Below are 14,108 nucleotides of genomic sequence, written 5' to 3' on the forward strand. Positions count from 1 at the left end.
ATGGTTCGGTACGTTTCTGTACAGCAGTGGGGGAAACGAAACAAAATTCTGCTTCTTTTTCTGTTTTATTAAACGGTGGTATACTGAACAGATATATTGAAGCAAAATAATGTATATTTTAGTCAGAATTACTGCATTCTGTCTGTTTGATGCATATGTGCCAATCCTTTGGAAATGTTGCTGCAGGGAAAACTCTGAGCTTCATTTGTCAGAAGAAAGTGTAAAGGCAAGTTCTTGCAATAGTCTTTAATGAAGAATTAACATAGGCAGTCTGTCATGCAATGACACAGAACTGGAAAAAACTCAAAGTTAGTGTACTTTACAGAAGGTCAGCAAAAAATGGAAGACTCCCGTCTTGGTAATAGTTTGCAGAGTTGGTAATTCACGTGGCAGTAACACAGTCCTTGTAAGTGGCCACAAAGCCTCAGAGAGAAGGCTGTAGAAGGCCACCAGCAGCAGAGAAAGCACACAAGACGAGCACAACTCCTCTAGACTAGACAAGATAATAAAAGGTAAATCTTTATGGAGATAACATATCACACAGGCATTACTCACGTACACACAAAATAATCCGACAAAGAACAAGGGGAACGAACACTAGAAGTAGAGAGAAAGTAATGAGACTAAAGTGAGAACAGGTGTCACAGAGAAGCAGCGCAAACGCTAACAGGAGGGAAAATAGACAGGCAGGGCCAGAGTGAGAGAGACAGAGAGAGAGAGATAGAAAGAACAAGAGAGAGAGAACAAACCCAGCTCATGAGAACAGTATGTAACTTAAAAAATTTAACTGAGTCTGTTTTTTTTTTATTAAACCCAGTTCTGGCAGGTCACGTAAGTCAAGCTCGCATCAGCTGACTCTCAGCTGATCCACGTCCACCTATAGGAATACGACGCCTATCACTGTATGCATATAAGCTCCTTTAGTATTATCAGCAGCTATCGCGTTTCTCAGGAGCTAATTACCCTCCTCCATCCCCAGCTCCTCCTCTCGCCCAGTCAGGATTTGGCATTCTGATTCCCCTTGAATCAGAATAAATTCTCGAAATATGTTGTACTTTAAAATCTTGAATGAATGATATCTGCAATACATTTATGTTGGTTCTGTTCTGTTTACCCTAAGGGGGGTTATTGCTGCTCTCCCTGCTCTTATCCATGCTAGGCTGCATGGATGCGCAGGGAGTTCTCGCCCAGAACAGAACCATACCGCCAATCCTAACTGTTTGCTAATTGTCAATCGTATTTTCTATATTTGACTCTCAGCTGATCCACATCTACCTATAGGAATACGACACCTATCACTGTATACATATATAAGCTCCTTCAGTATTATCAGCAGCTATCGCGTTTCCAGTGGCAGCAAAATATTTGGACTTGCCGGATTTTTTTGTGCGCGGAAACTAAATGGGGCTGAGTGAGCAGGTGGTTCATCAAGTGTGGATAAATCAGCCAGTAGGTTGCTTTTCTGAATGATGGGCCTGGGTTGAGAGGAGGTGCTGGTGGACGGGAGATAAGACGTTGTGGGGTAATCAGTTGACGTGTTTGTACTGTCGACACCATCGAGTGTAGTTTCAGGCTCTATTCTTGTTTTTGTTTTTTAATAGTTAATCAAGATATCTGTTTCGACATGCTCGCCTCGTGCGTGTTGAATATTAATCTATTTCACTAGTAAACTCATCTTCCTCTCCCCACAACAATCTGTGATAGGCTAAAACAGTACTACTAGCCTATTGATTGGCTAAAACAGTTTTTCTGCTCTAAAATAATGATTTCTGAAACTTGATATTCAACAAAAAATATAGCCTAAATTTATGGTTTTGAGCAATTATTCTCACTATGTGTGATTTTTTTTTTTTTTTTTTTTTTTTTTCACAAAAATATTTTGTCTTATTTGATTGGGTGGACCAGCCATCAGTAGGCGGAGCTACCTTACTCTGTTAATGAATATTACATGGCACACACAAGCGAAAAACATATGTGTATGTGTGAAAGGTGCTATAGTGTATAACACAGCAGATGTTTGCTACAGATGCGTGCCAAACCATAAAACCGAAAATAACAACATATCGAAAATGTGTCCTGTTTCACCCCTATGACTTAAACCAAGTCTGTAGTTGCTCTGCTCACTAAAAAATGTTTTCTGTTCACTCTTGTCTTTTCTTTTTTTCAGTCACGAGCGTTTCTCTCCAGATTCTACAGGGATCAGAACATTGAATTATCTAAGCTGCTGCACAGACTGGGTCAGCCGCTACCAGCCTGGCTCCGAGAGGAACTACAGAAGGTCAGGTAGCCCTAACCAAACCACCGCTCCTCAAGGTTCAACCCTCACAGGAAACCAGACACTTGAACAGGACTCAATGCCACCTACCTGAAAGCTTGCGAAGCAAAGGTCAAAAATTCAACTCACCAATCATTGGTGCCTCTGGTAATCCAAACAAAGCAGTATGTGTCCATGGCAACATGACATTTTTGTTGCGAAAGGTCAGATTTTGTCAGTGAGATACGGTGATGTAACTGTGACCCTTGAAATTCAGATGCAGCCAAACAGAGACTTGCATAAAGACTGCGTAACTGAAAATGTAAACCTCCACAGACTTCCTCTTATATTTACTGTCCCCCCATCAGACACTGGATATAAAGGTATGGCTTTAGATTTTATACGTCATCAAGAAATTTAGAACTGCACAACCACTGTTCATATCCTCACTCTTGCAAATATATCAGTCAATCAATCTATCAGCCAATCAAAGTGAAGATGCAAAATGTTAAGAATGAATATGGAAAAATAAAGAGCACAGTCAAGTTTGCTGCGTCAGCTTTAAACTGGTCAATGGAGTGATGTCATTGTGATGTCCATGTCCCAGAAATGGCCTGAAGAGCGGATATCATTTCATCATTTCAGTGTGTGTGTGTGTGTGTGTGTGTGTGTGTGTGTGTGTGTGTGTGTGTGTGTGTGTGTGTGTGTGTGTGTGTGTGTGTGTGTGTGTGTGTGTGTAAGTACACAGAAACCCTTGCTTGTGTACGTGCGTGCGTGCGTGCGTGCGTGCATGTGTGTCTAGGCATATGTCTGTAGCCAGGTAGCCTTAGCCCTTCCCACTGGACTGCAACTGGTTGGCTGATGAATTTGAAGTGTGACTTTTATTTTTAAAAACAATTTGCCTCAATACGGAGAGAAAGTGCTTTGAGAAATATGTAAATAACTATATATATTCAATAAACACTGGAGAAAACATGTTTCCGAAAAACAGTCCTTGCAAAGTTCTGTCTCATTTGTGCATGATATACCTGGAAAACATACATTAAATATATATATTAGATATTATTTATCTATTATTTTAGATATATATATTTATTTGTATATATTACTACATGTCATCCCATGGTTAGGTATACTCAAAACCATCAAGGTGCCCTTTCAAATAAAAATACTCTAGGGACTTAATTGTCAGAGACATCTTAGGCAATTCATTTTTGTTGTTGTTGTTGTTGTTGTTGTTGTTTTGTTTTTATGACAAAACCTTTCGTGCTGGGCTATAGTGATCTTGTTTTTAATAAAATACCTCCCTCTAGTGGTCATATAAATAATGGGACCCTCACAATCACTTTTTAGGCCTACCCAGTCAACCAACTGAGTTTACGGTTAAGATCTGATTTTGTGTAAAAAAAAATTATTCTTACTGTCATATCAAAGTCTTCTTACTGTACTTTACTCGGGCAGACATACAGTAGCTGTAGCTACATTAGCGTCTGTGTCCCTCAGCTGGATCATCTGCTCTCCGATCATCGAAACTAACACAGAGGATGGATTAGGCATATACCATGTTGAAGGATATAGAAATGTATAGGCTACCTACTAGAAATTGTATTACTCCGAATCCGATACATACATACATAGAAATGTATCCTATCGGATAAAAAAAGAAAAAAAAATATTTTTATCAATTCAGTCTCTTTAAATCTGTACTTTTTTGTGAAGAATCCTTTCAATTTGTCAAACCGTTTCGCGAAAACGTCTGAACGATTCATTTTGTGAATCTAAATCTGAATCTCACCGAACAACTGGAGACGCTATAACGCGAATGCAACGGTCAAACGTACTCGGGATTAGTTGTGAGACACAGAGTTCGAGAGAGATTAACGGTTACAGATTAACATTTAGACAAAACATTTAGAACGCTTCAACCAGAGCCATATAGAGAGAGTCCAACTCGCTCTCTATATGGCTCTGGCTTCAACGAGACGCTTATCATGTGTCGTCACTGGGAGCATCGGAGCGTTTCTTCATGAGCGCTGGTTACATGGGTACCTGGCTTAACGTGCACACTCTGGAGTTATAGGGGCCCATATACTTTAGTTTAGATTAGTACTGGGCGGGTTTAGCATTATGGACCCCCAGGGGACTTCGTGAAGCTGGAAGTAGGGCACCGCCTGCAAGGTTGGTGGGTGGGCAGCAGGGGGCGCCCTAGATCCTAACCTATTTTTTTCCGTTTCCAAAAATAGACTTGACTATACATCACCTACACCAGAGGTCTCCAGCCTTGCTCCTGAAGAGCTACCGTCCTGCAGATCTCAACACACACGTGAACCAGATAATCAAGGTGTTTTGGGTCACGTGATAATTACAGGCAGGTGTGTAGCAGGGTTAGAGAACTGAAGTCTGCAGGATCGTAGCTCTCCAGGAGCAGGGTTGGAGGGTTGTACGTCACATACAACAAAGTACCATGGTATTACCAAGGTGTTTTGTACATGAACCAGAGTATCATGTAAAATCATGATACACGAATTCCAGTATCATTATGTACCATGGCATTACCCTATGATACAATGCACTATATTACTACCACAGTATTTTTTGTGAGGGGTAATAAACAATCTCCATCATATAGTTGCAGCTTATGTTTATATTAGTGTATTTCTTTGTTGTTGTGTCAGAGATAGCGATACCCCTATAGACATTATCATAAATTAAATGATTATTAATATGGTCAAGAACTGATTTTGCCTAGTGAGAAGTTTAACTGGCTTTTAGGCTACTACCAGTTTATATAGTGATATGATACTTCTACTTCAGAAAGGGAAAAGGTCTCAATTACATTGGTTATTTAATAATACTGTGAATTACTGGAGACATATTATGTACGTGTGCTTGGAAGATCAGAAGGCTGTACGTTTATGAGGTAAAGCATTATAAAATCACTGGGCTATACGTAAAACGTTTTAAGTTAAGTTTCATTTAGAGAGTTCCAATTCGGCCACAGGATGGCGCTGTAACACTGCCCTCAATGTCAATCACTGAACCATCGCTCTCGCTCTCTCTCTCTCTCAGTGAGCTATCTGGATTGTCACATGCCAGAACAATGTCACTGGATAAAGAGTCATAGAGAAGCAACTCTCCCTCCTGCCTAGAACTGCAGAGGTCTCATACGTATCGGATTTACATTTACTTACAGTATTTTTACTTCTGGCAGGACTCTTGAATTTTATTTTCATTCAGTGAATCAATATGAATGAATTCTAACAAATAATCTGCATTTCTGAAAATTCATTTCAGCATTTCCCATCATACTTGTCTCCATAGAGATTAGTTTAAAGGAAGAGTGTATTAGAAATGCAGTGTCAACACACACGCGTACACACACGGATCCTGTAGGTACATTGTAACTCATGTAAACAAAGGGCTTTCTGAAAAGACTGTCCTAACACTGCACTGTCTGGTCTGTACACACTGATTTAGACCGCTGTGTGAACGAAAACACAGAAAGCTGGACTTGTTAAAAGTGTAGCTTGACTGTGTATTTAGAAAACCTAAAGCCAACGATTGTTAGAAACGTCCTCAAATACAAGATATGGATGTGCCAATTTTTATTATATATATATATACTTGTCCTATAATCTCAGTCAAACCATTTTTAGATTTCCCTCAAACAAAATGTTCCAGTTTAAGAAGCTGATCGTCTTTGACAGTAAGGTACTATATTCCATCAAGTATTCCAACAACAAATGTTTAATGCTCCAAACTGAGGTTGTCAGACAATTGTATATCAAAAGTTTTTTATGATTTTAAGTTGACATGACTTGACATACTATTTTTAGGCAAGAATAAGCACCATGCCACAAGTTCCGAAATATTTGTACATATATAATGGAAATACTAAGCACTACTGTGTTATTGACCCCGTGTGAAAAATGAACACTTTTTACACTTTTCATAGTATAGTTAATTAACACGATATTACAATGACTGACTCATGTATAAGAAAAACATGAAATTTACAAAAGCCTAAACACCATAGTTTGTGCAAAATAACAGAGCTTGTGGTTGATCAGAGGTTTTCTCTTTTTTTAACAATAATAACAACAATAATAATGGATTGCGTTAAAAAAGGGGTGTAGTCTGTAGCAAAACATAAATCATGCTCATGGAAGTCACAGAAAATGAATGCTAACATGAAATGCTCCTCATCACAACACTAAAACAAGGAGGTATAAACAGCTTTGCATTGCACATAATTCCCATATCCCACAGATCTCTGGCTTCTGGAAGTGAGTGTGGCACTGCAAAAATATTAAGCAAATGATGATGTCCTCATGTTGAAATATGGCAAGCCTCAGTCCAATTATCATGAACATCTGATCTATAACACATAATGTCCTGATTCCTGCGGAGGATTATGATGTCATCTAATGTGCTGATGAGGTGATGTGGTCAGTTGCTTAGCAATGGCATGGTAACCGTATCCCAGGCCAGGAGTTTAGAATTACCATACATTTCTTGGCAGGAAATCCACAATCTTCACATTTCAGCATTAAAGCCTGATGTGATTTCAAGCCATTGGAACGTTCTTCAGTCCGCTATGTATCAAATTGGAACATTACTTTTTTTTACAGTACCATTTTACATGTTCAAATTGTATCTGTTTCTCAATGGCATAGAGTATACAGTCACATAGATACAGGTTAATTTGTCCTTTTAAAGATCAATAATTTCATTCTCACAATTGTGGTCTCTTCAACCTAGAAGTGCTTTCATTAAAAAACTGAAATTATGTCAATTTAAGACCACCAAATGCATCGCTATCAAGACGGGCCTATAAAACTTCTGCAAATACTGATTTTCTTTTTTAAATCTGTGTTTTTCTTAAAAATATCTAACCATCCTTAAAACAAGATACATTTAGTGTTAATTTAACAAATACAAAAAGTTGTTGTCTTGTTTTAACCCCTAAACGCACACCTCGGGTCTTTAGCGACCCGGGACGTCACTCACTACCTTCCCCCTCATTCATTTTCTCAAGTTAGACATCAACCTTCTTGGGATTCCCCAGTCAATTCATTATAAACAATATAACAAGAATAAATACAATAATAAAAAAGTGTCTGTTTTCTTATACGTTTTCTTGTAAAAAGTGTATAGGTTCGCTAGCGACCTAAGGTATGCAATAGCCTACTAGTGTACGGTTTTTTTTTTTCTGCGCAACAATTGAGTCTGATGACTCTGTAAGTGCAATTCACCTTTATTCCTCAAGGTGGCAATGTCTAACACAATGATGGTGTGAGCGATCAAAATATTGATTTTGAAGATGTTAATGAGCACTGTAGTTTTGAGAATAATTGAGATGGCAAATAAGAGACAGATGTTGAATGTACTGGGGAAATGAGCTCTGACGACGACAGCGATGATGGTAAAAAGCATCTGCTCAAATTGAACCCTTCCAAGTTTCAAAAGGTAACGAAATATGCTATATTTTATATTTCAAATGTCAAGAGTTTTATACTATTGCGGCAGGTAGAGATCCATCCGTATTAGATATAGATCCGGGTCACTAAAGCCCCGAAAATGTAATAATGATTGGCGAAACATTCATGCATTTAAGGGTTAAACAAACCTCACAAACTTTAAGATTTAAAGTTGCCTAAAATACAAAAAAAAAAATAGTAATGATGTAAGAAAATAATTCAGGATGTATTCTCTGAAAACAAGTCTTAATCTAATCTTTTTTTAATATTAAAAATAAAAACGTATCGATACATTGTTTCTCTAAATTCATTCAGGATGTTTAGATATTTTTACTGGACAGCAAAAATACTAATTCAGAAAATGTTTGTTTTTTCAGAAGCAAAGTTCAAGTTTTGTCATGACTATACTGACGCCAGGCACTACGTAATTGACATTTAAGACTTATTTGGAATACTAGACTTAATTTCAGCTAGTTATAAAATTGTTTTCAACTATTATCTAAAAATGTGCTTGATTTTTCTGCCCGCATAGTCAGAACGTCCTGTTATTAGTTGATTGAAATTTCCATCGGGTCCTACTGGCCAATGACCTTCTTAATCCAGGGCACGAAGGCGGAGACTTTGGTGTAGACGCCGGGTGCGTCTTGCAGCCGGCAGGCGTGACCCCATGATGTGACCCCATACACAACCCAACTTCCACTCGGCCTCTCACACACCAACGGACCTCCGCTATCTCCGCGGCAACTGTCCACGCGGCGGTCGTCGTGGGAGGAGCCGGCGCACAGCATGCGATTGGTGAACTGGTCCGAATAGCGCTGCTCACACTGCCGCTTGCTCAGAACAGAAATCGAGGCCTGCTGAAGAGTTTTCGAATATGCACGGCCTGAGAAAAGAAAAAAAATCCAACAGGTCAGAAAGTCCTCCATTCTTTTAACTTGAAGTCTGGAAGTGATCAGACTTAACTGTTCACGTATGCAACGGAGTGCGCGGTCATTTTTCTGATCACACACTTCATTCATCCCACTTTAGAATTCTGTTAAGTCCACTTACTGAGAGAAGACTACTCAAAGACTGATTTACAACACAACGTGGCCATTAGAACGAAGCCCCACCATCAGCACATCACATGATCATCTGTAGATACTTGACACTGACATTATAATTACACACTGTAGTTCCTTGATGATTTCCTCATGTTCTGTGTCAGCCTCTGATTACAGCTCTGTCATGTCTGTCTTTTTTGATGAGACTAGACAGCTGGAAAGGTGTGGCCAGAAAAGAAATGCACTTAATTGTAATGAATGTGCACTTAAATTAAATAAAAGGCCACTTTAAAAGGTTAGTTCACCCAAAAATGAAAATTCTGTCAGTAATTACTCACCCTCATGTTGTTCCAACCCCGTAAGACCTTCGTTCATCTTCGGAACACAAATTAAGATATTTTTGATTAAATCTGAGAGCTGGCTCACTCCTCCATAGGCTTCTAAGGGAATGAAACTTGCTGGCCCAGAAAAGTTATTAAAGAGATCGTTAATATAGTCCAAGTGACTACAGTGGCTCAATCTTAAGTTTATCAAGCGACGAGAATACTTTTTGTGCAAAAAAAAAAAAAAACTTTATTCCACTATTCATTTCCTTCTATCTGGGCCTCGAGTTAGTTCACATAGTGTTTTAGCGCAGCGTGTCTGTGTTGCACGTCACCACGTAGGCTCACTATTGGCCGACGCTTGTCATGTGTGTGATGCGTGTGACGTACAACACAGACGCGCTGCGCTAAAACACTACGTGAAAAGACTCGAGGCCCAGAGAGAAGGAAATTAATAGTGGAATAAAGTCGTTATTTTGGGGGGGTTTTGCGCACAAAAAGTATTCTCGTCGCTTGATATACTTTAGATTGAGCCACTGTAGTCACTTGGACTATATTAACAATCTCTTTAATAACTTTTTTGCGCCAGCAAGTTTCATTCCCTTAGAAGCCTATGGAGGAGTGTGACAGCTCTCAGATTTAATCAAAAATATCTTAATTTGTGTTCCGAAGATGAACGAAGGTCTTACGGGGTTGGAACAACATGAGGGTGAGTAATTACTGACAGAATTTTCATTTTGGGGTGAACTAACCCTTTAAGTGTAGTTCACCCCAAAATGAAAATTAACCCATAATTTACTCACCCTCAAGCCATCCTAGATGTATATGATTTTCTTTTTTCAGACAAACACAATCAGAGTTATATTAAAAAATATCCTGGCTCTTCCAAGCTTTATAATGGGAGTGAATGGTAACTTGGATTTTGAAGCCCAAAAAAGTGCATCTATCCATCATAAAAGTAATCCATTCGGCTCCAGGGGGTTAATGAAGGCCTTCTGAAGCAAAGTGGTGCATTTTTATAAGAAAAATATCTAGATTTATAACTTTATAAACTATGATCACTGGCTTCCGGTAAGGCCGTACGTGAGTCTAGTTCTGGCGGAAAAGTGACCTCCGACACGACGCATGAGGTAGGATGTAGGAGTAGCGTAAGCTTAGGTGAGAGTAGACGCCTCTCGCGGTTCAAACAAACAGGGCTGGGCAAGAAAACTCAAGCTCCTCTGACATTTGTCTTTAAAAAATCTCGTTTTAGACTTTTAATTAATGACCGATGTTTTGTTTTGCCTATCCTCTGCGCTTCCGCGTTCGTCAATACGTCATGACGTCAGGCCGGAACTCCGAAAGCCAGTGATTTATAAATTATAGTTTATAAAGTTGTAAATATGGAGATTTTTCTTACAAAAACGCATCAATTTTCTTCAGAAGGCCTTCATTAACCCTCTGGAGCTGGATGGATTACTTTTATGATGGATGAATGCGCTTGTTTGGGCTTCAAAATCCAAGTTACCATTCACTTCCATTATAAAGCTTGGAAGAGCCAGGATGTTCTTTTTTTAATTTAATTCCAATTGTGTTTGACAGAAAGAAAAATAGGACATAGGATGGCTTGAAGGTGAGTAAATGATGGGATAATTTTCATTTTTGGGTGAATTAACCCTTTAAAGGGTACACTTTAATGGCTATGTTTCTTAAAAGGTGCACTTTGTAATAATGTCAAATTAAAAGTTTGACTAATTCCTCACTAATTCCATTTAATATAAATTTTAACTATATTACACTTTAACTGCAATTATCATGCAATTAAGTGCTCAAAAACATTAAACTCCGTTCACACCTACTGTACAGTAAGTACATTCTTTTAAAGTATATAATGTCCATAATAAGTAAAAGTATGATAAAGAGCACATCTTTTTCACAAGAGCATAGCCTATTTACTATTTATTTTATAATAATGTTAAAAAATCCCCCCTAATGTTTGTGAGAGTATATTATGTGTGTAGGTATCTGCAACTGATGCTAGCTGCTAATATTTTTGATATCTCTGTCTCACTGGACATCTGGTTGGAGAAATGTACAAATGACATCATTTCACAGCCCCATCACAGAACACTAATACAGACTAATTTTGTGATTATGAACATGTTAAAATGGCACTCACGTCATGTGCTCATTCATAAACCAGTGCTTACAAATACCCTCATGCAAAAACCTTGTTTGCAAATACCACCAAGGATACAAGTAATTACTAAATGTTTGAGATGGATGATGCCTGATTGTTGCAGAAAAACAGATGTTATACTGATAACATGATCTACATGTTCAGCAAACAGAAAATCAGAAACACAAAAACAATATGATCATGTATTAGGCAGATTCCTACAAATGCTGACAAATGTTTAATTGTTTAAAAATTCCATACTTGTTGTGTTGTTCAAGTTCAAGTGAAACAAGCTGTTTTCCATTCAAATCAGTGAACTTTTCACACCAAACAACTTTATAACATATGTTAGTTATCCTTTAAGTAGACATTTTATTGTAAAACGAATAATTCAGAATCTAAATTCTGAACAGATGAGCCACGAACAAGAACACACCTATGACCTTAAAGGAATAGTTCACCCAAAAATGAAAATTCTCTGTGTTTTCGATCCCCATTGACTTTCATTGTACGGACAGTAACAGATGAAACATGTTTCAAAATATATTTTGTATGCTGCACATCAAAGAAGAAAACACGAGTTTGGAACGGCATGTAAATAATGACACAGTAAATGCATTTACATTTTTTAAGTGAGTGTAAATGCATAAATGAGTGTGTGTGATGGAATCTCTGACCTGTGTCTCCCCAGCCTGTGATGTAGCAGTTGCCGATGTCCTTTGGCGCTTTTTCCCTCCGCACTGGCAAGCAGGCGGGCAGCACGAAACGGTTCAGCACGACGCACTCGCCCGTGACACCCCTGTGAGCTCTGTGGCCGGACACACGCACCAGTGCCAGGTCGTAGTCATTACTGTCAGCATGGTAGCGCGGGTGAAGGACGATCTTCTCCACGGCGTATTCTTCCTCGTACTCTTCAGGAACCAGAGAGTGATAATCACCCACACGAACTTTATACAGCCCAGTGCTGTTACCGTATCTAAGAAAGAGCACACAACAGACCCGTAACTTACATACTGGTCAGACATCACTAATCAGCCAATAACCATGACCACTTGGTGATTAACAGAACTGAATCCATGCACAATATTTTGGTGAAAATATATATTTGTGATCGGTGAAAACACATTGGTAATCGGCTGATGTTACGAGACTTTTTAATTAAGGTTACTACATACACTACCATTCAAAAGTTTATTTTACAAAAGATTTCTATTTCAAATATATGTTGTTCTTTTCCATTTTCTCTTTATCAAAGAATCCTGAACAAAAAAACAAAAACAAAAAAGTGTATCACAATTTCCACTGAAATATTAAGCAGCACTGTTTTCAACATTGATAATGATAAGAAATGTTTCTTGAGCACCAGATCAGCACATTAGTATAATTTCTGAAGGACCATGTGACACTGAAAATTCAGCTTTGCCATCACAGGAATAAATTACATTTTTAAATAAATTACATTTAAAAAAATATTAAAATAGAAAAGTGTTCTTTTAAATTGTAATCATTTTATTTCTATTTTTACTGTATTATTTATCACACTTTTTTTATATATATATATATAAAAATCTGAAAAATGATTTTTCCATCCAATGATCACTTAAAGTTCATCTTTAAAAATACAAAAAAAATTAACACTTCCTAATTGTAATTTTTAAATCTTAAAAATTATCTATTTTTCATGCTGTACATTATACAATCTTAATGCCTAAATGCACTTAAAATGATGGATATTGGGTTTAAAGGGATACTTCACCGATTAGCATTAAGCTAGTATCAGTAGAAACCCGGTAGTATTTTCGAATGGCCGTGCTTCCCTCCGTCATGTCCCCCTGAGACGAGAGATTTCTGTATTGTGTGTCTGGAAAAAAAAAACTCAGATGATGCAAAAATCGTCATTTTGCGTCATCGGAGGCTTTTTTGGCCAGAGGCTCGAGACTACAGCCAGCAGTAGAAGCTAGTTCCGCATGTTTTCAACCCGCCCATAGGGGGTGGGATCTCACGATAAAACCACATCTTTTCAGTTTTGAGTCAACTAGTAGCCTAGCTGTATCATTTCTTCCGATTCTCCCCTCTGTAACCGGTAGGCGTGGCTTGGGAGTGGCCTTGTAGGGCAGCGAAGCAAGTGCATTCTGGGAGTTGTTGTCTTTCATCCACATGAGCCAAAAATACATTTTCTGGCTTTTCTCAGTTTAGAAGGCACCAATTATTAAAATAATTTCACATTTCTACTACATAAATGGCCCAATTTAAATGTGACCCGTCACGGAAACCAGGGACACAAGTCGGCAGCACAACTTTCGAGCAAAATGAGAAAGAAGCGTTTTTTTTCAAAATTGGTGATTTTCGTTTTTTTGCAGAATCTGTTAGTTGAGATCACGAAGAAGCCTCTCCATGTTTGAGATAGCAGTATTGGTATATTTAAAAGCGTACATTTTGAGTTTGAAATCGGCTTGTTTTTCGGAGATTCTAGCACGCAGTAGGGGCGTGTCATTGTCGGTGTGTATTTCCATACTGAATAAGCCGGCGTGGCTACTTATTATGCAGCGCTCTGGCCGGCTCTATCTGATTTCAAAATTCAATGAACATGGACGCCAATAACATTACGATGTCCAGCAATCGATTTAAATAGTAGGTTACATGGGGTTTAATTTGTCGTTTAATGAGATGTAGCCTAATACATGTTGTCAGTGCCAATACATAGATCCGCCTTTATAATTAACGTGTAAATGAATGGTACAGTGGTAGAGCTTTCGCCAGCCGTGTCAGAGGTTGAGAGTTCAAATCCGCCCTTGTATGGATTTTTTTTTTTTTCTCTCATCAAAACGATTATGTTCATCAGTGGTTGTA

General features: G+C 38.3%; 2 protein-coding genes across 3 annotated transcripts in view; one reads left to right on the forward strand and one right to left on the reverse strand.

Annotated features, from left to right (window-relative positions):
• ndst3 (N-deacetylase/N-sulfotransferase (heparan glucosaminyl) 3) overlaps nt 1-2,985 on the forward strand; it is a 62,748-nt gene extending 59,763 nt beyond the window's left edge. For both annotated transcript variants that reach the window (XM_084401559.1, XM_084401560.1), the window contains one exon: nt 2,168-2,985. In XM_084401559.1, coding sequence (XP_084257685.1) covers nt 2,168-2,287 — 120 coding nt within the window. In that variant the 3' untranslated portion in view covers nt 2,288-2,985. The remainder of the gene's footprint in view (nt 1-2,167) is intronic.
• A 2,909-nt stretch (nt 2,986-5,894) lies between these two features.
• prss12 (serine protease 12) overlaps nt 5,895-14,108 on the reverse strand; it is a 48,531-nt gene continuing 40,317 nt past the window's right edge. The window contains exons 12-13 of the mRNA XM_084399949.1: nt 11,936-12,234; nt 5,895-8,617 (exon numbers count right to left, since the gene is read on the reverse strand). Coding sequence (XP_084256075.1) covers nt 8,310-8,617; nt 11,936-12,234 — 607 coding nt within the window. The 3' untranslated portion in view covers nt 5,895-8,309. The remainder of the gene's footprint in view (nt 8,618-11,935; nt 12,235-14,108) is intronic.

Source organism: Rutilus rutilus, assembly GCF_951802725.1.
Source record: "Rutilus rutilus genome assembly, chromosome: 2".
Taxonomy (NCBI): domain Eukaryota; kingdom Metazoa; phylum Chordata; class Actinopteri; order Cypriniformes; family Leuciscidae; genus Rutilus; species Rutilus rutilus.